At 56.5% G+C, this 26,991-nt stretch overlaps 1 protein-coding gene across 5 annotated transcripts in view; it reads right to left on the bottom strand.

Annotated features, from left to right (window-relative positions):
* Positions 1-988: 988 nt before the first annotated feature.
* Positions 989-26,991, bottom strand: part of NOL4L (nucleolar protein 4 like) — a 48,398-nt gene continuing 22,395 nt past the window's right edge. For 2 of the 5 annotated variants that reach the window (XM_027697400.1, XM_027697398.1), the window contains 7 exons: positions 21,051-21,192; positions 9,420-9,691; positions 8,849-9,034; positions 8,578-8,769; positions 8,369-8,491; positions 7,858-8,059; positions 989-6,098 (listed from right to left, as the gene is read on the bottom strand). In XM_027697400.1, the coding sequence (XP_027553201.1) occupies positions 5,899-6,098; positions 7,858-8,059; positions 8,369-8,491; positions 8,578-8,769; positions 8,849-9,034; positions 9,420-9,691; positions 21,051-21,192 (1,317 nt within the window). In that variant the 3' untranslated portion in view covers positions 989-5,898. Of the gene's footprint in view, positions 6,099-7,857; positions 8,060-8,368; positions 8,492-8,577; positions 8,770-8,848; positions 9,035-9,419; positions 9,692-21,050; positions 21,193-21,997; positions 22,352-26,362; positions 26,429-26,764; positions 26,836-26,991 lie in introns of those variants that run through there. The other 3 variants (XM_027697401.1, XM_027697403.1, XM_027697402.1) reach the window with 3 other exon arrangements.

Genomic DNA, 26,991 nt, shown 5'->3' with positions numbered 1-26,991 from the left:
TGGTGATACAACCCCGGACTTCCTCCCATTTCATAGTGCTTCCATCACACAAGAGAAAGGGCTGGGACAGTGGGTGATCCCACACCAGCTTTTGGGGAGAAAAAAGGCTTTTTTTGGTTTTTGGTAGTTCACTGGATGTTCTGGCTCTGGCAGGTTGTCTTGCACACAGCGTGGTCAAAGATCCCAGATAATCTAAATAAGCTGAAAATGAGGAATGCAAAAAATGAGTAGAGTTATTACTTAGCCAAGCATTAAAACTTCATAAACAATCCTTCCCTGTTTTATTGGGGTGGGAGGTGATGGTGTCAGGATTAGTTACCTCTGGAATAGGGCGGAGTTTCAAGAATAAAACCCATTAATGTCAGGATTTCACACAGAGCAAACACACTGTTATTTTTTTTTTCTCTGTGATATTTCTGTGCTAAGGAACAGATCTTCTCTCTCACAGCCTGGCTGCTGTTAGGGACCAGCTCTGCCATGCTCTGGAGCACCCTGGCTCCATGGAGGGGACATCCTGAGTCAACCCATGGAAGCCTCAGCAGGTACCACCAACTGGTTTGCAACTGGTGGAACCCAGCACTGCTTACCCTTGTGGCTTGCAGCCATCTCCTGTGCTGCTTTTGAAATTTGGGAGCAAAGCTCAGCCAGAGGCTCAGTTATAAACCCAACAGTGTCACAGACACAGGAGCATTAGCACTGAGCTCCCAGACATGAAGGAATTCCAGGGATTCTCCATTTGGGACGTGCTGTCAGCATCCCAGGTGATGGTTTATGAGCACAAACGTTCGGGTGGGTCCTGCTGGCCTCGCTCCTGGCTCCAGCTGCAGCAAATCCCGGGAAGGGGCTGCCCACCCTCCTGCCCAGCCAGCACCCCCACACCCAGGGGCAGCTGCACTTCCAAGGAAGGTGCAACCCCCCCCTTTGCCTCTCTGGGTCTCCTGACAGTCAAACTAGGAGATCGTATCTACACAGCGCTTGAAGAGGAACATTTATGGATGCAAAGGTTTATTATACTTAGTGAATAAAGCTGATAACGAAAAATCAGTATTTTCCATGAGGGAGAGGGAGAACTTTCCACAAACTTCAATGAAAACTCCTTTTTTTTTTTTTCTTTTTTTTTCTCACAAAAACCAGACACTTCACAAAATTAATTTTGTCAAAATATAAGTTAAGCATAAAACTGGTGCCTTGCCCCCCACGTGAGTGCTACTGCTGCTCTCTCTGGTACCCGCGCTGTCTGTTACGGAATGGAAAGCACAGCTTTTGTCAACAGGATTGAAAGATGGGGTTTTTTTGTTGTTGTTGTTTTTTTTTTTTCTCTTTTAACACCCGAATTTAGATCCCGCTTGGGTGGCTGATGGCACTGACCTCTCTCGCACAGGGGCTGGGGCGAGGGGCAGCGCTGGGGCCAGCAGCACCCAGCGGGGCTCGACAGTGGAGGAGAAAGCCCTTTTTGTTATACAGTGTTTATTAAGTAGATTCAGTCTTATATATGATATACAGATTCAAAAGAAAAAAAAAAAAAGGATTCCACATACTTATGAAATCAGTGCATTTAGCAAGTAATACCATGGAGATAACAGCTCGATTAACAGCTCATTGGTCTTTGTTAAGTGAGGGGACAGGGAGTTGGCCTGTGCTAATCATTCCACAAACAGAACAGAATTAAGTTGCATCACATATATAATAGACACACATTCTAAGAATTAAAATATTAAGCCACATTTACTGGAAAAATCCACAGTATATAACACAAATAACTCTTATCAAGCTCGTTGAGGAGGAAGTGCTCATCTGCTTAAGAGCCACATGAAGTTGCATAGGTGCCTATCTGCAAAAATATCATTTCCAAAGGAATCAATTGATTAAGCAATAAAGTGTCACCTTAAAAGCTGGATTAAGTGCCATACGCTTTCTGAGTCCTCGGGAAAGCACCAGCTTCCCAAAGAGCCTCTTCTGCCTCATTGGGAGCCCCCGCCTCCCGCGGGACCACGCTCCCACCCCCCAGCCCAAACCAGTGTCCAGGTGTGGGCAAGCTCACCCCTTCCCTTAAGTATTCCCAATTCTGCTGAGGAGTGTTTTCCCCCTGTTCCCCTGTGTCAGTTGGACCCTGCGAGGAGCTGGGCAGCGTCCAGGCGGGAGGAGGAGGAGGATGGGGAGGCAGCAGCACTGCCAGGATCTGGCGCTTCAGAGCTCCGGATCAGCTCCCGATTGGAATTGCAGCCAATCCATACGACTACTGGGAAAGAAAAAAAAAAACACAACAGCTTGTGCAAAAACCCAAAATTGCTTAAAGGGTGTCTAGGTTTGGTGGGGTGTCCCTCGGGGCGGGCGCGTGTCGGTGGGTGGGTGAGGCTGTGGCTGGGTTAAACAGACGAACTGGGTGAGGGGCAGCTTCCTCTTCAACAGCAGGTCTGGCAGAACACACGGGGGCCGGGAGTTCTGTACATGTAAACAGTACACTTTCACTGAGTCCAAAATTAGGAGCAAAAATACAAAGGTTCACATTGGTCTTAGGTAGATACAGGCGAAGAACTGAGCTGTGCAGCTCCGAAACAACCGAACAAAAGTTTCTAAAGCACCACTAAATTATATAAAAATCAGACCATGGACGGATTGTAGTTGGTGTCTGGTGAAATACTATGCTACCTTGTAAAAAGTTTTACAAAAAATTACAAATCAAAAGTATATTAACCCTCTGAGTTCAAAGCAGCATTTTTTTTTTTTTTCATGAACTGGTACTAAATCCGACGGCCGCTCCGGGAGGGAAGTGGCCCTTGGGATCAGGGAGGTACAAGTTATGTCTGCTCGCAACCCCGGGAACGCTCTCCCATGGAGAAACAGTGCCATGGGAACCGCACATCCAGGACAGGGTGGGTGTGTTAAAATAAAATAAAATTTAACCAAAAAAATAAAAATTAATAAATCTATTTTCTTGACCAGTGATCAGCTTTTCTTAACCAAACCCAAGACCATCCAGACCATTTGCTAACCCAGCATTCTCCTTCCACCTCTCAGAAATCTGGAAAGCCGGTGTATTCTGCTCCTGCTTGTTCCTTCTCGTTGAGAACCCGGACTAGCAATTCCTGACCCCGTCCTGCCCAGTGAGAGCGCAGGAATGTGGCTGTGAACAGTCCTGGAGCACAGGGAGCTGTGGCGGAGCACGGAGCAGCTGGAGAGCATGGAGATGTCTGTGGAGCTCATGCCAAAGGAACCGTTAACGCCGCGGCTCACCGAAAAAAAAAGAAAGAAAAAAAGATCCCTGACAGAAAATCGGAGTCAATCCCGTTTGTTTCATAACTTGTCCCAGATGTGGCTGTCACCAGGGCTTTGGGAATCTGAGTCTGTACCATTCAGCTGCAGGTTATGAACATCAGGTGCTGGGACAGGGTGGTGTTGGGCACCCTCCTACGCGACGCAGCCTCGGTGTCCTCTACAGCAGTTGGACCACGTGTAAGGGCTCCTGAACTTCCACACGTGCCGAGACAGGTTCAGAGGCGATCAGGAACGACAGCTAAACCTCGGATAAATAAAACTTAACCCCAGTGTGGCTGTTGGTGGTCTGTCCATGAGCTCCCGGGTTACCTCTGCTTCAGTACACTGATGGCAAACTTATGGCTAAAGGTTCCACTGCCTCTGCCGGGGAGGGAGGCACCGGCACGGGTGGGAGACTGCGGAGAGGGAGAATCCCGGGACAGCGATTGTCTCTGCCTCTCCTGCCTGAACGGTAAGACTTTCACAAATGGCTGCGGTTACAGGTTTTGTCAAAGGTTTGTTACTTCATGGTATTCACACAAAAATAAATATTTACATAAATTCCAAGTATGGGAGGATGCAGTGGACAAACCAAGCAGGCTTGTGAAGTGCTGGGGAAAGCGTGAGTCTGAGCCCTGGCTGGGGGCTGGCATCCCCAGGGCCCCCACCCCGTGGGCAGGAGGGGACAGGTGTGGCCACGATGCTCCCGGTTCCAGCACCAGCTCAGGTCTAATGAGCCACCACCTTGTCTCTGCACCCCGTGGTGGCCAGGGGCTGGGTCCCTTTTCTCCAAATGCTACGGAAAGTTTAAGGTTTGGGGAAATCAGTCAATGCAATGGTTGATCCCTTCTGCTGCCGGGCCAGGCACACCTGGCATCAGGAGCCAGAACCTTTTCTGTTCTGAGACTAAGAGCAGGGTAAAGTTTTGCTTCTCTTCCAGTGTGTGGAGCATCATGGGGTATAGAGGGTACAGGGGAACTGCCCGGGCCTGCTCCTGGCCAGCCCAGCTGCTGCTCAAGCCCATGTCAGTGGCATTGGCCCCTGGAGCAGCAGCCCCCATCTGCCAGCTCCAAGCGGCCAAAAAATAGGCTAAAAGCTGGCTCCAAAGAGAAAAAGTTTCTACCTACTAAACAGCTTTACACTTATCGAATTTCTACCTCACGGTGCGCACTCCAGCCGGGCAGGGGGGCTGCGGGGGTCGGGGAGCAGCGGGACCCCCGCCGGCCTCTGCACAGCTCCAGAGCACGTGGCATTGCTGGGCTGGGCTCAGCACCCCTGGCAGGAGCGAGGTCCCTGGGTTAGCAGCACTGGCAGTAGGTATTGCACTGAGCAAAACGAAGTGCATCGTGGGGGAGAGGGGTGGAAACAGGGCAGAATGGTCATCGGACTACGGTTCTTCCACACTTCGGGAACTGTGGGCTTGTTCCAGGACTGTGAGCAGGGAGCGGGAAAGATTCCTGGGCCCCGGAGAGGACTTTGTCAGTTCTGCTGCTCAATGCTGCCCGTTCTCTCCCGCAGGAGCGAGTGGTCACGGCACCAACTCACCTTCTGGGTGAGCCCTGGCACTGCCCTGCCTCACACCCCGTGGGTCCCGAGCGGTTTATCTCCCGGTGCTACCCCGGGGCTGGTTTGGGACGGAGCGGAGCGGATGGCCAGGCACAGCAGGACCCCAGCCGGAGGTTCCAGCCTCCTCGGCACGATCCCCATGTCTGCGACACTCACCGTCCCCCAGGACCAGCACGGCCAGTCCTGGAAGAAGCCCACAATGGAGTGTGAGGTAGAGTACGGATGGTGACCGCAAGACAGTGTTTCTCAGGTATCTCCTTCCTTCCTTCCTTATCTGCAATGACTTAAATGAGTGCGAGATGTCCTTCCAGCCGGAGGTCTGCTGAGCTTGCCGAGTCTCTGCGGGAGGTTCGGACCCCACTGGTGCTGTGGAGCCCTTTAGAACGAAGGCCTAAGCTTGTGCTGCTGTTCAGCTCCCACCTACGCTCACTGGAGGCTGAGCAGCCTCGATATCAAAGGCTGGATGGCAAACTTGCTCCCTGTGGGACAAGGGTTCACCAGAGAAACAGGCAGAGCTGCCTGGAAATTAGTAGTGTAGTGATATGGAATGTGTTATTTCACAGGAATAAATTCCTTCTGATCAGACAGACAAAAAACTGGCAATCTGTACAAACTCAAAAGAATCCATTTTCAGAAAAATAAATTACTAAGGGGAGAGGAGGGTCCATTTCTCAATAAATATGTGATTCAGCTCACCTAAGACTTGGAAATTATCTGGGGATGGGAATCTAACATTTGGGTCCACAAAGGTTATTCTAAATACATCTGCAGCCCCAAACCTCCCCAGGCTCCCTTCTGCCCTTCAAAGTCCCACATCCTTCCAAGCTGCAGGGTTGGCTTCTGGTCGGCCGGACGCAAGGGTGTCGTTACGCTTCCAAAACGTGTCCTTGTGCCTGAAGTCCCAGGTGCTTGGAGTGTAAAAGAAAACAGGTCTTTTGAATTCCACCTTCTAAAAACTACATGTACCCGCGGCATAGCGGGAGGACGATGGTGGTCCTGAGCAGGACATCGCCGGGAGCCTCTTTCTAGCAGGTATAAATTGTCTTCTCGACCGAGGAGCGACGCAGACACGGGGAGTCAGTTCTGCTGTAAAATGAGGTTTTCCAGTTCGTCTGCAGAGCGGAGCAGGAACGCTGCCGACTCCCGGTACCCGGCGATGAGCTGCCGCACGGCGCTGATCTCCGTGGGGCTGAGCTGGGCCGCCTGCATGCCCCGGCTGGTGCTGTTGGAGGGGGCCGTGCTGGAGGCCCCACCTTTCATGCTGAGATCGGTTGGACCTGCCAAGGAAAAGCAAGAGGGAAGCTGAGCTCCTGCTGGGCGGCCCAGCACAGCCGTGGGACACCGGGGACACAAGGCAAGGACTGGGCACTGTGGCCATTTGCAAACCAGGATGGGAGAGTTCAGCCACCCCCCCGAGCCCAGGTGGGTGCCACTGGTGATGGTGGCAGGGAGGGGAGCACATCGCCCTGGGCGGGATGGAAAGCATCCAAGGAAAGCAATGCTGGAGCAGCGAATGCTGCGGGAGGAGCAGCACCAGCAGAAGTGTTCCACGCCAGGAGAACCAGTGCTTCGAAGTGGGGGAGGAGGAGGAGAAGGTGGAGGAGGAGAAGAAGGAGGAGGCTCTCATGCGAAAGCAATTTCACTGGACAGAAAAGGCAGCAGTAAACGGAGCCCATTTCCCGGCTCACCAAGGGGGAAGGAGCTGGGAGCAGGGATGTGGGCTTGAGCAAGAACTGCCTGAGGTGGGGGATGGAGGGAGAAGACACTCCTGGGCAGCAAACCCCTGCAGGCCTCTGCTCAGAGGGAGGAGAAGGTGCAGCTCCTTGCAGCGTGCTCTTCCCTCTGAAGGACTGGGCAAGAGCTTGGGGAAAAAAGAATTGCAAAGCAGAGGTTTAAAAATCCACTACAAAGAAGTGAGGTGAAGTGCTGCTGGGTGCTGCACCCAGGGCCTGTCTGCTCCTCCTGGAGGCTGCTCAGAGACCTTCCTGCACATCTGCTGTCTCACAGAGCCAGTGGCTTGGCCAGGCCAGAGGAGGGTGCTCAGCAGTGGGGGGCCGGGGTGCCTGTGCTCCTCTGGGGAGGAACCATTGCTGCGAGGATTAGGTCTCAGCAGCTGGAGGCCGGGGACGGGATCTTTATTCAGGGTTAAGAAGCATTAGGAAGGGATGATAAGAGTTAATCCCAGACAGGCATCTCTCAGGCCTCCGGAAATCACATCCTTCCAAATCCTGGCTCCCGTCGGGGCGGGCAGGGGCAGGGCAGGAGCCCAGAGCGCACCAGGACAGGCGATGGCAGCCTGGAGATTGCTGAAGGACGGGGTGAGGACTGGCAGGGACTCCAGCCCCTCCTGCCACCAGTGCTGCAGGGCAGGACCAGAAGGAACATTTGGCCTCACCCCATACCTGTGTCCCCAGGTGCAAGGGAGTCAACAGGCACATAGGAGCCTTCCTGTGTGCCCTGCTGAGGCCCAGGATATTCCGCTCTGTTCACTTGCTCCTAACCTTAAGCCCTGCCTCTGCTCTCCTTCTGCCTTCCTGTCCTGCAGCATCAGTCCTGTTTTCCCAGCTGTTGTTCCCAGGTAGTCCCCAGCCCCTCAGAGCCCTCATGAGCTGTGGCAGGAGGTGGCTGTGCCCCCAGCCCCCAGCCCCATCCGTCCCTGAGAGCGGAACGGCTCATACCAGCAGGAGATCAGGGCAGTGATAGGCGCCCGCTCCTGTTAATGATTAATAGCTGGTACAGATTCTCTTTTTTTTTAAGTGACACTCCTTCCCTCCACCAGTGCTACTCAGACCGTCCTTCCAAGTGCAGTTCAACAATTAACCGTCTGCTGACGAGGTGAGCTGAGCCGCCAGGCAGAGACCTCTGCCAGCTGCAGGACAAAAGGGGATTTTGGAGCAGCTCTTCCTCCCCTCCAGCAGCCAGCTCAGTCCCACAGTGTGGGCTGCCAGGAGCCTGTTGCACACTACCTGGGCATGGGGCAGAGCAATGGCTGGGTGGGCTCCCTGTGCCCCTGCAGGCCCCAGCATGGCCACTTACCATTACTGTGGTTGCCTGTCTGGAGGGAGGCGGGGGGCTGCAGGCTACCCCCCAGGGACCCGTAGCCACGGTAGCTGTAGTTCAGGCTTCCATTGATGTAGACCGGGTCTTGGGAGTAAGATGAAGCTGGCAGTGAGTAGGAGGAGTGGGTGATGGCTGTGGAGTCTCTGGAGTGCTGCTTGTCTAGAGCGATCGGTTCGTCCTGCACAAGGGAAACAAAGACTTACTCCAGCGAGGAGCCTGGCTCTCCTCTGTGACCAGTGGGAGGGACAGCACAGGGATGCCTGGTCTCCTGTGCCTGCAGCACGGCCAGTTCCAAACCAGCATCCCACTCCCTGTCGGCCTGAGTCTCAGGACACACCATGGGGCTCTGTTCTGCAGCCCCTCTGACTTTTAGAAATAAGACTTTTAAAAACTCTTTTCTAAATTGCACACAAATGTCTCTCCCTCATCCCACCACAGGACACAGCCGGTTCTGTCCCTTGCCCACCTCCAACTGCCAGCACTGTACCTGGGAGGTCTGGTAGATCTCCAGCCGCATCCTCTTGGCTGCTTTCCGTGTTTCGCTCTCACAGGCGGCGGCCAGGATGTTCTCTGCCATGGCTGAGGTCAGGTGAGGTGGCGTGGGCCTGGTCTGCAGGACACAAGCAGAGAGCGTGCTCAGGAACCTGCTGCCCCAGCTGTGGTGATGAGCAGGAGGGCACTGGGGCAGCCACTCACCATCTCCATCCCGTTCTTCTTCATGCGGCGGCAGGACTTGAGGTAGGTGCGGATGCGCTTCCGCGCCCGCTCCTGGAACTCGGGGAACTGCCGGCTGCACGACTCGATGATGGCCTGGATCTTCTCCTTGGGCTGCTTGGAGATGGGAACCATCCGGTCCAGGTTCTCGTCCACAAAAAGGCGCACGAACATCTGCAAAGGAGAAGACAGGCGGTGGGAACCTCGAGATGGGAGGCAGGCAGGCTCATCCTCCCAGCGGAGCCCTCCTTACGTTGAAGGCCTTTAGCCTCTCCGGGTCCATCCCCTCCGAGTCATTAATCTTATCGTTGTCTTCATGGTCATCATGGTCATCGTCATCTTCATCAGCCGTGGGGGCCCTGCCGACAGTCAGGTCCTCAGGGCAGCCGCTCACCTCTGTCTTGATGGAGTCGTAGCTGCCCGAGCTGTATGGGGGGGACTGAAAGGAGACTGTGGTTACCATCGGGAGCCCTCGCCCGATGCACCTGCCCCTTCTCCTTGTCTCACTGCGTCTGTCCCCTCTCCTGACAGTCCCCTGCAACTTGGGAAGATGAACCCATGGCCAAGCTCCCCTGAGCATCACCTCCTGCCTGCCTGGGGCAAGGGAGCCTGTGATGGCCTGATGGCCCAGTGGCTGCTCTGGCTGGTGGGACCATGGCTCTGCCTCATCCTATGGGAAACACTGCTGGACCCAGCAAGAACAGGCTTCTCCTCACATAGTGGCCGTAAGGTAAGGGTGAGGTGAGCCCACTGCAGCGCCCAGCTCTGGGGCAGGTGGGGTGTGGGGGATGTCCGTGGCTCTCCCAAACCATCCCAGGCCATACCTCTGCCGTGGTCTTCACCGCGTACTTGACCCTGCTGCGCAGCCCGTCGGCACTGCAGCTGTCGGACTGGTAGGAAGGGGTGACGTGGGCAGGGGTGAGCTTGTCGCAGAGGTTGATGGGCTGGTCGTCAGCGGAGGCGGTGAAGTCCATGGGGGCTGCGGTGCCATTGCCGTTCATTTCGGGGAAGGCGCTGTCGCCTTGCGTGCTGCTGGAAGTGGAGGGGTTCAGGGTGGAGGAGCCATTCCCGCTGCAGCTCTCTGACGAGGAGTCATCTGCAAGGAAGGACGTGTGGTCACCCCCGTGGCACCCTGTGACCGCTTTCCTGAGGCTGCTCTGGGCTCACTTGGTGGCTCAGCTACCACATGTGCCACTGGAAGCCAGGTTGGCACTGCTGTGCTTTGGGCCCTGGGACGCAGCAGCTGGAAGTACAGATGCTGGCACCCACAGCTGCAGGGCCACTGTCACATGGATTCACTCCCTCATCCCTCCAAGCACACCGGACGCTGCCGTGCCCCATGCCCGAGTCACCCATCCCTCCGCAGGTGACAGTCCCCGCGCCTCCGCCCTCGGCCACGGTGCCTGGGCTTGAATAAGAACTTTGGAATTTGGTCCTTTTAGGTTTCTGTTTGCATTGCAGGGAGGAGAAAGGGGCATTGCCTCTCCCCGCCAGGTCCCTCACCGTCCTCCTGGCCCAGTTTGGGGCTGGGTGCGGTGAGAGGTGACGAGTTCCAGTACTGGTGGCTCAGGGACATGCTGCTGTACAGAGTTCTGGAGTATAAGGATGACACACAAGGACAAGCTCTCTTGAGTGGGAAAACACTGAATCCACGGTGCCTGGAAGCAGCATTAGGAGCTCTGCTCACAGCAGGCACACCACCCAACAAGGCTCCTCCTCAGCACACTGCTGCAGGGAGGGGACAGGGCTGCACCATGTCCTTCCTGTCCCACTCAAAGCCCAAGTGACCTACACCCTACATGGACACTCCTGTTCCCTGTTTCCACATGCCCCAGAGCCATTCCCACGGCAACGGCATGGCCTTCCCCCACCACCCAGAGAGGTCAGGGGCTCGGCAATGGCGGTGCCAACCACACCCAGTGCATAGCCCGGCTCTGCTCAGTCTCGGTTCTACTCACACCAGAGCTCCTGGCACCATCCCCCTGCCTGTGCCCACTCCCACCGTGGTGGTTCCTGAAGGACAGCCCAGAAACAGCAGACAGCCTGGCACTGCCTGCACCCACCTTGCCTGCATCCTGCCAGAAAGCCCAGCCCTGGGGCCAAGCACAACATTTCAAATTGCTCAGCCCGTTCCCCTCCCTCCCCCTCGCCGCAGTAAATCCTTTATTTCATTAGGTGCCTCCGCGAGAGGGAAAGGGCGAAGCACGTGGGAGCCGCTTCCTGCGCCAGCGTGCGCCGGGCGGCGAACAAAGAAGCTGTCGGCAGCAGCAACGAGCAGATGGCCGTCCCCACACCCGGCCCGGGTGCTGCAGGACAATGGGCCGGGGCTGTGGGGTGGCTGCAGCACCACACCGACAGCTCCTGGTGCGTGGGCACCAGGTCCAAAGGTGCGCGGGCGCAGAGCGGTGGGACAGTGCCCGGCTGCTGCAACTCACCCTCCTCCTCCTCCCCCTACCAGCACCTGCAGGAAACTTTACTGCGAGGCTGGGTGAGTGCTGCGGTGACCCTGCAGCAGCCCAGGACTTTGTATCCCTTAAAATAAACAGATTTGAGGACACTCGGGCATGGGAGCCGACCGTGGGGCCGGCCGGGGTTGCCGCCGCGTGTCCCCAGCCGCCCCGCCACGGGCGCCAGCGCTCGCTGCCCAGCCTCGCGCCTGCGCCAAGGCGGCTCCTGGCCCCACGAGCCCCTAAATTAGAAGGTCCCCACTGGAGCTCCCCGCTCAGCAGAGCTCCCTCCCCCTCCTTTCCCTTGCACTGATCCACTTATTCGTCTGAGCGATGACCAGAGCTGACCTAATCCCCAGGGTGGTGTTTATGTGCCGGGTGCTCTGGGCCGGCAGCAGGCGTCACCCTCCCCACCACAGGGCTGGCTCCTGGCAGAAGTCCTTGCTCTGGGCCGGGTCGCTGCATGCCAGGGAGTGTGGGGCTCTGGAAGGGCTCAGCAGCCAGCACTATCCAGGGGCACCCTCCAAGCCAAGCCCCCAAGAGGAGCTCTGGTCTCCTCTCCCCGTGATGTGACGGTGGGGTCGCAGTGGGTGGCTGCATCCCAGACCATGGCCCCATGCACTCCTGCTGCTGGCTCAGCTGTATCTGGAGGGGCAGGAATTTGGGGGCACTGCCACCTCCTGCCCCTACACCCTCCTGTCCCAGGGCACTGGTCTGGTGCTCTGAGCCCCCACGGGTTTTGCTGTCCCTTGGCACGGGTGCAGGAGCATTGCTTGCTTGGCTGTGGCCCCAGCAGCAGAGGGCAGGTGGCCGGGGGCACAGAGGCCTCCCTGCCCAGGATGGCGGCCGTCCCTCCCCCAGCTCTGTTCTCTGCGCCAGGGGAGATGGGGCTCCCAGAGGGAGGCTCCAGTCTCATCCAGCGATGCCTCTCGGAAGGATTAAGGAGAATTACTCCCTTGCGTGGAGGCACAAGCTGCAGGCCGGGCCCCGCCGTCAGCCCGGGCACAGCCACAGCAACAGTGCTGCACCGCAGGGCCAATCGGCACCGCCACCAGGCCGAGGGCAGGGACCTCCCACAGCTTCTCAGAAACCCCCTCGGCTGCCTGCACCAGTGGGGCCAGGGGCCTGCCATGTGACAAAACCCCTGCCAGGCAAGGGCACCTGGAGAGACATCACCTGGGAGAAGAATAAGCAGGTGCCCTGGGCATCCCCAGCTTGCCCTGGGCATCCCCAAACCTGCCCTGCACATCCCTAAACGTGGGCATCCTGGGCATCCCCAACCTCCTCTGGGCACCCCTGCAGGGATGAGAGCATCCTCAACCTGCCCTGAGCAGCCCCAATCTATCCTGGACATCCCCAACCTGCCTCGAACAACCTCAACCTGCACTGGGCATCCTTATTATGCCTTAAGCACCCCCACTCCTCCTTGACCATCCTGCTCTGCCCTTGCCCACCCACATCCAGCCTCTCCACAGCCCCCCAGCTCTGCCCCCCATCCCCGGCTGCTGACATCAGGCGGGATCCTGGGGGTGATGTCTGGACCGCCCCAATTTCTCCACGTCTCAGGTTTTCTTTTGTGTTGCACAGAGCACACACAGCAGCTGCATGTCAGGTTTCTGCCCGACGCTGCTGCATTTATGAACCCTGGGTTTGCTACCGGCAAAAAAAAATTGCAAACAAAGAGGAAGGTGTCTCTAGGAACCTGCCAGGTGGGGTAAGAAAATGAAATGGGAATTTAATATCAGTGACCAGCACCTACTAAAAGAACAATTTAGTTTATACCAAGGATGGACGTACGTTAATAATGAGGTTTGTAAACCCATGGGCTACAGATATTTTCTTATTTTCACATTTTTACGCTTTATGCTCTCCCAGAAGCTCTGCACACAAAGTGGGGGGTTAATCTCAGTACTGTGAGCAGAGAAACGGCCACAAATTCAGACTGGTGAGTGCTTGGGTCTGAGTGGGAATGGCCTCAGCCAGCTTAAAAACAGAAGAGCTTGGGAGGGAGTTGCATTCTCCTGGTTGGAGCAGATGGGATAGGGACAGGGATGGGGACAGTGCTGCTCCCTGGGCAGCTTTGCTGGGGCATCTCCAGCCCACAGACAGCCCCGAGAGGAGCTGGGACACCTCCCAGCAAAGCAGGACCTGGGGGAGAGGGAGCAGGAGTGCTCCCATCTGGAGTGCAGGTTTAGGTTCCTGATCTGCTATGTCAGGGTGCTGAGCAGCGATGGGGCCATGCTGGCCACGCTCTCTTTCAGTAAAACCCGCCAAGCTCCTGAGCTTGGAGAGGTTTTCCGTATCTCCCAGCAGTGCCCAAAGCACATGTCAGGAGCAGGGCTCCGGCAGCAGCAGGCGAGCAAGGCCAGGCTGTGCAGCCATGAATATATTCATTATCAACCAGCACGAGCCTGGTGAGCTCCCTGCTCGCGGCTGGAGCTTGGCTGCACGAGGAGCCCCTCTAATGAGGATAATTGGGAGCCCCCCTGCTCCACCCCCGTGCCCTAATTGAAGCAGATGGAACCGCAAAAACAATGTCACTTCTAACCGGTTTGATCTTTCGGTTGGAAAACGGAGTATTTCGTTCTCCTGTTTAATCCCCTCGAGCCAGGGCTCCGTGGGCTGGATGGGAGGTGGAGCAGACCCTGGCACCGTGTGGGTGAGGCCAGTGAGCCCGGAGAGTCCAATGGAGGCCACTGGCCCCACAGCCCACAGAGCACTGCCCTTCTCAGCCCCACTGCAGAGGCCAGGCCATGACAAGGCACACAGCCAGGCTGGCAAGGAGGTCACGGGGTACCAGCCTCGTGCCTCTGCTGCAGCCCCGGCATCTCCCCAGCATCAGCCCAGGAGAGCAAGAAGCAAAATGGCTCCTTGGGCCGTGGTGCTGGGGGAGGAGGAGATCAGTCACTTATTAAATGAATTAATCAGGGCTCAGCGTTTTCATTTTGAAGAGGCTGCTGGATTATCCTTGATTTCTGTGGCACTGGATTTGAGGAGATCAGGAGGGGAAGGGGCGATTTCCAACACCTGCTCCCCGGGAGATTTTACAGCGGGGAAGTGGTTGGGTTTAACGTCTCTGCCGGCACAGGCCACCACACCGCTCTCCAGAGCAGAGTTAAAGATGAATGGGGCAAATTGTTCCTCCTCCTGTCACATCTCCAGAGTGGAGACAAAACCTCTTTTGACTCAGGAAACAATGAGCTTATGTAAGAGCCAGCGGCCCACGGAAACCTCGCCACAGCCCCGCACCATGCGGTGGGACAGGGCCTGCCCAGCCCTGCCCACGCCCCATTGCCGTGGGACCCCCAGTTGGCCCTGGGGTGGCCCTCCCTCACTGCTGCCCACCTGCCTTTCCACGTCCCACCAGTGACCCCTGGTCCCCCAAGGACTGCCATGGATCTGCCAGCCACGGCCCTGCCTGTTCTGCCTCCATTGGTGATGGCAGGGGTTCTGCTCCCACGTGAGTCCCCCCACGGCTCCTGGGAGGGTCTGTCCCCTTTCCAGCCCACTGTGGCACCGGCATGGGATGGTGCCATACACCCAGCCTGGGAGCGGCCGTCAGGAGGGCACAGAGCATCCCACTGCCGCCCGCCTGGAACAACAGCCAGGAAGATGAAAAGTGCCATAAATTATTCACTCACAAAAGAGACGAGAAGGGGGAAGAAGGGGAGGAGGAAAGCCTGCGAGGAAGGGATACTTAATACAAATTAGAGAGACCGAGTGGGAACGGGGGCCCCGTGGGGGGGACCACGGCCGGGTGTTAGTGCTGCACTCATCAGGGGCAAGCAAGGCCCACCATGACCGGGAGGTGAGCGGCAGGAGAGGCCCTGGGCCCACACCATTCACGTGGTCAGAGCATGGAGCCCGTTTACTCCAGGTCCTGCCCAGGATTTGCCTCCAAGATGCACAAGGAAGAAAAAAGCAACGTGGCTGAGGGCCGCGGTGCGCTGGGGCTGGCCAAGGTCCAGTTAAGACGCTCTATTTCCTGTCTTCCTTCGCTAACGCAAACCTCGTTATGTCCCAGACAAAGTGTCCACCCTCCACACTCCCTCCCTGGGTCCCTGCCTTGACCAGAGCCCTCGGCAAGCCAGACATCTGGCACGGCCGGACACAATGCGCGTCTGCAGGCAAGCCTGGCTGGACAAGGCAGCGCTGTGCGGCCGCCTCCCCGTCCCTTGCCATGAAAGGTGCCCCCCGGTGCCGTCTCCCCCCGGCTCCACTGCCCAGCCCGAGGGAGCAGCTCCCTCCGGCACTGGGACCTCACCGCCCCGGGCCTGTGCTGGACATTCTCCCGTGCACCAAAGCTCGTCAGCTCCCGCTGCACAGAGCAGCCTTGTCACAAACACGCTCTGTCCCTCTGTTTTCCCTTCTCCTCCCAGCCCCTGTCCCTCCCACTGCACTGCTGGAGGAGTGCTTGAGCCAGGAGCTGGCCCTTATCCTTGTCCGAGGAAGGAGGTGGCACAGACCAAGACTCTCCTTTTGCCACTGCCACTGGCAGCCACCCGGATCCCACTGCAGGGAGGGGACATGCCACAGCCCTGTGCTGCCTGGGCACTGCCTCTCCCCACGCCAAACAAATGGGTTTGGTGGCTTTGGCCGGATTCATGCCGAGCTGGAGCCTCCAGCACAGACCTGCCACCAGAGAGACCCTGCTGTTCACCCCCAGCCCTTTGGGGACTGTCCCCAAGCTCTGTGTTGCTCACCCTGCCATCCCTGTTCCCCCCTTCAGTTGAGGGTACTCAGTTTGGGGAGGAAGTGGGGGCACAGGCAGTGCTGGCTGCTCGCAGCCCGGTGATCCTCTCTGCTCCAGACTAAGGAAGAGACCCCCCAGCTCTGCTCCGTGCACCAGCAGGATGAACCAACAGGCTCGGCAGTGCCTGCACAGTGCGCTGGGCTGGCAAAGCCACCGGGGCCTCACAGTGTCCTTGCTGCACTCCCCAGCCTGGCAGCAGGGAAGGACAGCCTTCAAAGGATGCCGAAAGGAGGGTGTTTATCACAGGCCAGGGCCTTCGCTTGGGAGGAGCAGATGCCCCTGGAAGATGTGACGGGAACAGAGTCACCAGCCCAAACCACTCAGGCGAGGCAGGGACATGCTTGCTGACTCCTGCTGCAGGGACAGCATGGCATGGGGACACATTGGGGAAGAGGAAATAGATCCCTAAGGAAAATAAGATTCAGCTGTAGTAAAACCTCGTTGCTGGTCCTAGTCTTGTTTAGGCTCTGAGCTTGGGCTTCGGGTGGACAAAACCCAATAGTGGTGCAAGAAACCCTGAAAACAGTGAGGGTTTTGCAGTCTGGGCTAAACAAGTATTTTGGGGCTTGCAGGCCGGCTACTGTGGTCTGCCTGCCAGATGGCTGCCTGTGGTCTGCTGAGCTTCCCATGTGGCTGGTAAAGGGTGTTTGTGTTCACCTGGAGCAGGGATGGGCTGAGGAAAGCCCCAGCAGCAGAGGGGAACTGGGAGGTGCATGAGACCCAACGCCACTGCAGTGAGTGACCCTATTAGGGCACAGCCATCGCCCCATGGCTGGGTGACAGCTGTCAGAGGTGCAGCTGTGGAGCAGGACATCATGGCTGCCCTGGGGACGGAGCCTGGCTTTTGGTCAGCACTTGGCAAGAGGCTGGTCCTCCTTGGAAAGTGCTCTGCTAGGCCAGCAGCTCAGGGAAGCTGGTGATGTGCAGCACATCGTGGGCATCTCATCAAATAACACCAGTGTGACCCGGAACTGCAGGACACGTGCCATACCAGGAGAGACACTGCTGTGCTTGCTGGGGATGGCTCGATGCTGTCCCTGCCATCCCAGGGCAGAGTGTCCAGAGGAGGGACAGGTTTTATCTGCCCCTGGGACAGTGCCCTGAAATAATGCTTGCCTGCATGTCCTTGAGGTCCCACCTTGGAGCACTCCTGAGGGATGCCCCCAACACCCAGAAGCCTTCCCAACCAGCTGCCTCAAGGGATGCCCCCGAGAAGCGTGTGCCTTCACAGTTAAGTAGGTTAAGAAAGTCCTTTCTCCAAGGTCTGGATTAGCCACTGCTGCTCCAGGCAGAACTGGCTCAGTGGGGACGCTGCCAGTCAAGTGAGGACTGCACTTAGGGATCTCAGCCAAAGGGGATCTGTCCATCATGGTGCCAGGAAGCAATCCCATGTCCTCCACACAGGGAAAGAACATCTTACACCCAGGAGCTTTCCCTACTCTTCAGAAGCATGGGGCAGGATGGGTTGGGGAGCAGCAAGCCCTGTCTGTGGGCTGAGTGCTGCTCCTGGCAATGGAGCAGGATGTAAGGCCAGGAACAAGAAAAGATGCATCCTATTAGAGGGCAAGACAGAGAATCTTCTACATGAGACCAAGCACTTTGCCATGTCACACACTGGGATTTAGGGTTTGTCACCTGCTTTACTTTCAAGGGCACTGCCCTTGCCAGCAAGTCACAGCAGCACCATGGCAGGATACCCCAGCACCCCTGTGGGGGGATACCCCACTCAGCCCACACACCAGACCAAACTGGGAGGTTTGTAGTGCAGCGCTCGCCTGTGGAAGGAGGCTTTGGAGATGGACAGAGTGCAGCTCAAACTGCTGCATCGAGACAGGGCCAAGCACTGGGAGTGGGGATGGTGACAGGCACCGACAGTGGGACGGTGCAGCATTCAGGGTCCCTTTGCTCCCAGTGTGTGCTGGCTTCCACAGATGTGTCCCTCCAGGATGTCCGGCACAATAGCTCCGCTCCAGCAGCAGAGTTCGTGTTGATCTTGCTGTCGCTTTGGGCAGCCGCCGGCTTCCTGTGGGCACGTACGCTGTGAGCAACATCCGACTGGGAAGGGATGTCGCTGGGAGCTTCACGTTTTCCGTGCTGGGGCCCGCAGGATGAGTAACAAAGGAAAATGGAAGGAGCGAGTGTGTGCTGCTCAGAGCCGGCCAGTGTGTCCTATGTCCCACCACGTGCCCACCAACCCTGCAGAAACCCCGGTTCTGCTGCCAAAGTTCTCCTGACAGTGCCTGCTCTGCCCCCGATTCCCCAAAGTCTTCAAGTGTAATTTGCTCATCCTGCAGTTCTGGGACTGACACTGGTTGCAGCATGGCTGTACTGGGCCAAGGCTTCCGGGCACTGAGAGCAAAGAAGGTCCTGGCTTTTGCTCCAGTTGCTTTTAGGTCTCTGAAGATTAAGCAGGTACTTGCGTGTCAAAGCATGGGAGGGCAATTCCCTGCTCTCCCACCCCTCTGGATTTCATACCACTCTGGTCTACACCATAGGAGAGCACTTGCTACTCCCTGGCCTCAGAAGGACCTGGAGCTTGTGCTTAGGTCCTTTAAAAAAGACTTTTTTCACGAGCGTGTCAGACGATACTGCTCTCCTACCAGGCAACTGTTCATTAAAACTTTATACTTTAGGAAGCCTTTCACAGAAGACACACTCCAAGCATCCCACCCATCAGACGGCAGCAGGCAGGAGCAATTTAGTAACTCAGAAGGTTTTCCTGAGGGAGGAGAGTACCCAGTCCTGAACAAGCTTCCAACTGAAGGACGGGGTGTGCAACCAGACCCCTCTGCAATGCCAGGACACCCAGAGCTGAGCCCAGCCTGGCTGCAGGGGACATGTAGGGCTCACTGTGGCACCAGCTGGAGCTCTGCAGGGCTGCTGCAGAGCACAGTGAACAGCTGAGCACAGGAGATGTGGACAAACTTCCAGCTTGGGAGTACTTGGGCTGCCCCCATGTGAGCACCCTGCACAGGCACCTGGGCCGGCTGGGCTCCAAGGAGCACGCAAGCTCTCGTGGGCTGGTTACTCACATTTTTTGCACAGCCTTACTAAGCTTGTGTGAACTCAGAAAACACATTAGCTTCCAAAATAAAAAGAGCTTTCATAGGTCAAGAGAAGAGGAAACTGAAGAGTGGTCGACACTTTGATTCATGCACGTTCCCCACACCAGCAATTTGCTTTTCCTCCCACGACATGCTCCTCTGCTCCATACTCCTTCTCTGCTCCATGCTCCTCTCCTCTAACTACCCACTGCCCTCCTGGGTTGTTCCAGCTCTACTGTCCCTCTTCTCTTCCCAGTCTCATGTGTGCTTCAGTCCTGAGTGGGAGCATTGGTTTGGCAGAGGGACTGACATGAGGTGGCATTAGTCTGTATTTAGAGCTCCAATACAGATCACAGACATTCACCACAGGTACAAAAACCTCCCCTCAGTCCCTAAAATGCCCCTGAAGTATGGCAGTCTGACGAAAATCCCAGTCTCTATCTTTTTCTGGATGGGTCTCATTCGTAACCCTGGGCTTGGCTTGCTTACTTTTCAACTCCATCACTTCTGATCCACCAAAGTCTACCTGGTTCAGCCTCTGCCAGCGCCGGGCACAGCCTGGGACACTTGCATTCCTCACAGAAAGGGACTATTTGTGCTTTATTGCTCATCACTGGCCCTTACAAAAGAAATTAAAGGAGCCAAGAAAAGCCCCAAAGAGGACACCTGCTTCTGAAGGAAAACCACAGGGCATGAAAAATTGGAAGCAATTCCTAAGAGGGCAGAGAGAGAGGAAGGATTTAGCTTTAGCTAGAACATCTTGATTTGCCTGAATACTTATTAAATTACTGTCCTGTTGAATTACAGTGTTCAGCAAAGGGATCAAAACTGTGTCATTCCAGATTGTAAATGAGACTTGGGAATTCAGTGGTGAGGGGGTAAGTCACAAGCCCAAAATGTCCCGGTGGGAGAATGGCAAAGTTCGGGGGTATGGAGACACCCGGCCAGGCCGTGGGGATGAGAGGCCGAGGTTGTCGGGGCAGAGGGTGCAGTCTGGCCTTAAAGAGCCAAGAGCTTTTGATGTGTCACCACCAAAATGCCCTTCCTCCTATCGTGGCACAGCTCTACTGGGGCCCCTGGGCAAGCAGAAGTGCCCCTGCCCGTCCCACTGCCAGGACGTGGTGCCGTGCAGGCAGGTTTCACATCCTCACCAAGGCTGCCTGCCTCCAGCGCTGGGGCTGCTTAGAGAAAACCAGCAGTTTCCCAAAACTGCAGATTTGCAGTGGAAACTGAAGTGCCACAATGCACTGGAGTGAAGAGAGCAGCGTCCCTGCCGTCACTACCATCCCTGCTGTCCCTGCCACTGGCCACACAACCAGCTAAAAGCCACCCCATGGAGACCTGCCAGCACAAAAGCCCTTTCTTTCCTCTGGGGTGGTTTTCCAGTCCCCTTTCTTAAAGCAGCACTGACCCAGCCTGGGTTGTCCCTCAGTTCCTCCGCTCCCTTCCCGCTTTTCCAGCAGCAGCCAGGCTGGGGACAAAGAGGGATTCAACCTCCAGAGCAAAAGCCGGTAACAGTCCAACCACCAAATCCTCCCAAGCATCACAGAGATGAACTCTGACCTGAACTTGTACTTCTACCACTTATTTACTTGCTCTTTTATTTTCAACTTGCATGTTTCACAGATGCAACACACCACCTCTCTTCACCAAACTCTTCCTCCCACCCAGCCCACGTGTGCTGCCTTCAGCCCTTCCAACCGCCTGCCCTGAGGGAGGAGACACCCACAAATCACCCCTCGCACCACTGCTGTCAGGTGTTGCAGATTATTCACAATTTCTTGCCTGGGGGATCCAAGACCTGTTGGAAGATGCAGCTTTTCAAGCACAGAAAGCTGTGACCTTGTGCTGCAAAGCCTTGGCATCCTCTGTGCATTCAGAACTAAAAGGGTTTTCCTCATCACCTGGTGAGAGGACTTGGGGAACTAAAACCCGATGCCTTAGGAGGGGATTTGGTGATCTCTTTCTGGAGGAGCTGGGAGACAGGTCTGGGCACAAGGACCATCAGCTCTGAGCTGGACAGAGCCGTGGCTGAGCAGGAACCCAGAGGCTAAATGGGAAGGACCGGGAGCTGCTTCAAAGCCTGAGCTGATATGAAATCCATCCCACAGGTGGGACACCTGATCAGAAAGGACTGGTTAATGTTTAATAAGCCACAAAAACATCCTGTGGCAAAGGCGCGGAGCGCTTCCCGCCCGCCGGGGCACTCACCGTCCTCGTGGCCGTGCAGGTTCTGCGGGCTGCGCATGCTCTCGTCCTGGCTGGGGCTCAGGCTGGAGTTCAGGTGCTGGTCAGCTGAGATCCATGTGGAGTCGTTCATATCAAAGTCCTCGCTGCTCACCGACGTCTCATCCTGGAGACAAGTAGGAAAGGGTTAACTCATTGAGCTGTTTCCTTTCCTCCTTTCTCTGGCTTTAACATCTCCTCGGCACACTCCTTCCTAAAAACAATTCCTTGGGCAGCTCCTGTCCCCTGAGAAGGCTTGCTGGCCCCAAGGCCACCGTGAGCGGCCCTTCCCTGTGTAGGGTGAGGTGGCTGCCCCAGCAGGGACTAGGGCTCTGCTTCCTGCCTGAAGACTTGCCTGAGCAATGGCACTGTCTCTAATTGAGGACAATTAGAAAGAGCTCACATCCTGTAGGAGCGGATGGCTGAGCCCTGGAGTTTACCCTTTAATCTCCATCCACCCCAGCGTGCTCCTGGTGAGGCAGTGGCATGGGGGAGCTGAGGATGGGCGAGAAACGGCTCCATAAAACATCTCGGACTTTTTTGAGATGAAATAATCTGCTTCAAGAGCAATCACTGGGGAACTGGCAGCAGCAGGAGCAGCTGCTGTGGCAGACCTGGACACAGGTATGGATCCCCATAGACCTGCACTGCCTGATGCTGCAGAGGAGGTTCCCGGAGCCCAGCCCCGAGGAGCTGCTCCTCCAGCCCTCTCTGGAAAGGTTTTGCCTCTGTACCCTCATAAAAAATGACAGCACACACCTTGGGAAGGGGCTGGGGAAGTGAAGTCCTCCATGAGGCAAGGACACCCCAGCTGAGGCTGGGGGACCCCAGCCAGCTGCCCGCTCCCCAGCAAGGGCATAGACGACATTCCTCTCTCCCACTCCTGCAGCTGAAAGGACATTTTCTCTCTCCCTCTCTCCCTTCTCACTAACCTTTACAGTACTTCAAGACACAGCCCTTGGATTGCTTCCAGCGCCGGAAAGGTCAGCCACAGGATTTCAAAACCATCATCATAAAGGCAGCACTGAGATCCTGAATGAGAGGAGGGGCTGCGGGACCTCCCTGGGCTGAACTCTCCCAACACACAGCTTGGGAGGAAGCAGATACATTTTCCCGTATGGACACGGTCCTGCTGGTGATCCCTTTATCTCCCTTCCTCTCCCTGCTCCCCTCCCAAAGCCAGGGGCACAGCCCACATCCAGAGCCCTGGGGTGCAGGGGAACACCAAAAATGTTTCCAGAACCGCTTTCAACTCCGCTTTCCTTTGATTGAAACATTTCAAAGGCTTGTAAACTCTCTGCTCTTATTTTTTTTTCCCTCCCCCTGGTCCTGAGATAAAATACAATCCCCGCTCCCCTTCCGTGTAAGCAGCAATTGGCAGCACCCCTCCAACCTACGCCTGTGCCTCATAAAAACAGCCCTGTCTGGCCGCCGCTGGCTGATAGTTTTTATTGTGAACAAACAAATGTCTTTAGAGACAGGTTTGTGCTTTTCCCCCCAGCTCCTTGTCCCTGCAGACACATCTGCTGGCTCAGGGCTCGCGCCGCCCCCAGCCCGCTCCCTCCATGTGCCTCCCGGGGAGTTTCCTGGAATTTACAGCTTGTGAAACCCTGCACGCACCAAGGGACTGATGGACGGATGGACAGAGCTCAGCAGCCCCTGCCACAGGGACACCCTGACCCCAGACCTGCCAGTGCCCCCGTGCAGCCCCCTGTGCCCAGGTGAAGCTGAGCAGGAGGGCAGGAGGCAGGGACAGGCATGGTATCCCTGGCTCAGCACAGCTCCACTGCCACACCAGCCACAAAGCAATCCTACCTCTCCAGAAACTCCATCTTGTACGTACAGGAACAGAACTGGAAAGGTCTCCCTGTTGCAAACTATAAATAGTCTCTTTATTGTAAGCATTTGCAGGGAGGCAGCCACCCTAATATCTGGCCTTCTTCACGAGGCTTACTCAAGATTAGTGTCAGGCTTAAGAGACAAATGCAAATGCCAAGGTCCTTGCTGCCCACAGTCTCTCACCTGTCCGGTGAGGAGGAGGAGCCCTGGGAGTGACCCGCGATGTTTTCGGGTGGTTCAGGCTCAGCTGCAGAGGACACCCAGCCACAGCACCCAAACCACAGCCTGAGAAGCATCACACTCTCTGTGCACTCACACAGAGGGAAAAGCAGTGACACGAAGGATGCCTCGCATGCACATGCGATGTAAAGTGCTTTATAAATGTGTACAATTCTCTCAAGGCTCAATAACATTCGCCTATTATTAGAAATACTCTGGCTATCAAACCAGAAACTGATAAGCTATAAATGACTCAAGTTAAACAAGGCTGTCACACATTCACTAGTCCAGGATCCAGCCACCAACAGAAAGTCACCCCCTGCTTTCCACCAGAGCTTTCTGCTTTCCAGTACTAATGCCCTTGGCCAAAACACCAACAGGACAAACTTCCTGGCATCACACAGCTCCCACAACACAGCCCATCCCAAGGGAATACAGGTGGCAGCAGGTGAATCCTTCACGGCACCAGGAAATGACCAACGCCGGTAGAACTGTCAAGAGTGTCCGCTGCCTGCTGGCTTGGGGCAGACCCCCTGCTCTGCCCACACCGTGGTGCCCTAGGAGCTGCTTACACCTTTGTGCCTCCTCCCTGAGAAAGAGAAAGGCCTCGACCTTGAGTGTGGCTGTGTCCTCCCCTGTCACCCCAGCTCTGGCATCCTCCACTGCCCCTCTGCTGCATCCCACGCTGCTTGTTGGGACACCAGAGGCCATCAGCAAGCTCCCTCCTTGGGACACCCCTCAGAGACCAAAGGCTGAGCATTATGACCTCCTAGTGCTGCCTGCCAACTGCTGGCACTGCCTCCTCACATACCAGGGACAATCCCAGGGAGGGAGGCCCTGGCAGCAGCGCCCAGAGCACTGGCTGCCCAGCCACAGCCCAGGAGCAGCCCTGTGTCAGTGGGCTGGAGCAGGGGGACAGCAGCACAGCACAGTACACATCCAGCCTCAAACCACAGGACACCAGAGCAGGATCAAAATTTCTGGCTGGGTGGGAGCTCTGAATCTCCCTGAATGCCAGCAATCTGGCTGAAGGCTGAGCCTCAAAGCGGGCTCCCCACTCAGCCAAACAAGGAACCGCTTCTCAACAGCAGCAACAGCCACGACTCGGAGCAATACGGTAAATCTAATCTACCCTTCCACCCTCTTTTGGCTTGCAAGTCAGGCAGCTCATTCTTTTTCCTCTCTGGGTTCTCAGGAGAATTCTCTCTGCTAATTTCTTCTTTCCTGTAAACAAACTTCAAATGAAACTTTCATTAGAAAACAGAATGCAATCCATTAGAAGTGCCTGTCTTAGGACCTGCCGCCTTTTCCCCAGTTCCACACCACTCGTGGCACAGATGGAAGTGCCAGTGGCGCCCCAAGCAGCCAGCCCAGAGCCAAACCCTGAAACCCAGCACTGTTGCTGCCGCCCTCCTCCTTCCTGCCTTTCCCAGCTCTCCGGAGAGATCTCCTCACCCCGCAGTAAAGTCCCATCGCTTTGTTTCCAATGTTCAAGGGACTGAGCGATCAAGGGTCAGGCAGCGTGCGTGCAGCTCCTCTCTGCAAGGGGAAGTCGGATCTTGCTGCTGCACTCACAGGGCACACCCAAACATCGGAGCAGGGCTCCCGGCACCGCGCAGGATTTGGAAAACAAAATCCTCGCTCCGCTCCTTATCTACAGTCCAACACTCACAGCTGCTCTGCAGACACTTGAAGCCAATATTTTCTACCCAGCAGAGGCAGACACTCACATGTGTAGGGCTCACACTCCACATTTCTGTCCCACTTTCCATTCACGATCTTCGAGCACCACGCCTGCACGCGTCCACTGAGCCTCCCAACTCTGCTCTGAGTAAGAAAACTATTCTTCCTATTATAGAGCTGGAAACTCCGGGTACTGACAGCCTGGCTGGTCCAAGAACACAGGGAGTCGCTGGCAGATCCAGGAACCCAATCAAGCCCTCTGGACTGCAAGGCTGTAATTGCTAGACAATGTTTCTTTACCAGCACTCTCCTTCCTGGAGAACAACCTCCCACAGTACAGGCTGGAGCAGGGCAGGGGGGTAGGCTACTCTTATAACCTCGTAAATATATGCAAGACTATCAGTAACCTGCTTATTTTACAGCCAGGCTCAGTTTCTCGGGGACTGCCTTGCAAGTCTCTCTCCCATCATTTACATGCCGTGTAAATTTAATATTCCAAGCTCCGAGTCTCAGGACGGTTTATTTTCTCTCTTTGAGTCCTTTTATTTTAAAACATGTCCTTTCACGCCACAGCCTACTATCCTGATGGGACTTCCTTCCATGGAGCAGGAACTGAGGCTGTGTGCTGTGCAACCTCCTCAGCACACAGCCACGCTCAGCTTCCCACCAGAACCAGCCGTGTTTTTAGAGTCAACAAAAGGCAACGCGTGACTGCCAGCCCCCGGAGCTGCTCCACTGCCATGCCGGTGCCATGCACAACCTGCCCGGCACAGGCAGCCCCCAGATCTGCTAAACCTGACCGGGGAAAGCACCTCGTGCCATGACCCACGGCAGCAGCGGCGCGTGGGGACGAGCTCTCTGAGGAAGGCAGCCTCATCTTCGTCTCAGCCACTGTTTAAACCCAGCCCTCTGAGCATGCCAAGAAGGTATTGAACCAGATTTGACCCTAACTTAACCAGTGCAGCGCAGAGAAAGGCTTACTAATGGAAGATAAAACACTCCAGGTCAAAGATTGATACTGCAGCCACAAATACTGTGGTGGTCATTGCTTCAAAGACCCGGGAAGCCTCACAGCACACGGGTGTACGCGGGCTGTGGCGGCGGTGAGCTGTGACTGTGCTGCCTACTCGTGTGTGCAATTCCCACACCAAAGAGAACATCCCCGGCGCTCTTTGTCAGGTCACTTACATTCTTATTTACTGCAATTTCTGCTGATTTCTACGGGACCCGGCAAAACCCCGGTATTCATCAGTTCCCGAAAATCGGCAAAGAGAGTTAATTTAAAAGGCAAACGGCAAATGGAAAAGGAAGGGAGGATCATCCCTTCCTCCCCCTCCCCCTTCTCTAGAAGCTCTTCTTCTGGGAACCCCCCCACCCAGCATTCCCACCACCCCGAGCAGGGAGCTGCCAGGGCAGGGGGCGGCCCCGCAGCCCCTTCCAACAGCCGCTGCCCCGCTCCTGCTGTTCAGCGGGGAGGTGCTGAACGCGGGGCAGGGGGGATCGGGCTGCACGACTCCCTCCACCACCCCGGAGACCCGCACCCGCCTCCCCCGCACCTGAACTTGTTCCCAGGCGTTTGCTTTTCCACGCGAGGCGGGGACGGTGCCTGATACCGCGCGGTGTGAAAGGGCACTTTGCTCTGCCCCCAGCACCGGGAAGCGGGTGTCGGGGGGCGGGGGGGGACGGACCCGGCTTTGGAGGCGGGGGCAGCGCTGCGGGCTGAGCGGCCGGGGTTCCCCGTGTCCTTCCCCGTCCCCGGCGGCCACGGAACCCGGCGTTTCCCCGGTGGGACGCGGTTCCCGCGTGTGTCCCCGCAGTAGCGAGATGCCGGGAGCCGGGTGAGCGTCCCCGTCCCGCCCCCCGCCCGCAGGTAAATAGATACACCCGCGATGGAGCCCTGCCCGCGCGTGTGCGGGGCTCAGCGTGCGGCGAGGATTGACACGTAAGTAGGGCTTTACCTCCAGGGAGGCGGCTATTTCCAGCACAATCCCCGCCCGGGGCCGGGGCCGGTGATGGCGGCGCGGGGCCGGTGCCCGGGGGATGGCTGGGGCCGGTGCCCGGGGATAGCCGGGGACGGAGCGCTCCCGCCGCCGCCTCCTCCCACTTTCTTCGGCGCTTTTGTGCTCTTCCGGGCGCGGGGGAGCCGCGCCGGGAGCGGGGAAGGACGCGCCGCCCTCCCCCCCCC

The sequence above is a fragment of the Neopelma chrysocephalum genome, unplaced genomic scaffold (assembly GCF_003984885.1).
Source record: "Neopelma chrysocephalum unplaced genomic scaffold, ASM398488v2 Primary Assembly neopelma1_119, whole genome shotgun sequence".
Lineage (NCBI taxonomy): Eukaryota > Metazoa > Chordata > Aves > Passeriformes > Pipridae > Neopelma > Neopelma chrysocephalum.
Note: the sequence above shows the minus strand (reverse complement) of the source record. Positions and strands in the feature narration are given on the sequence as shown.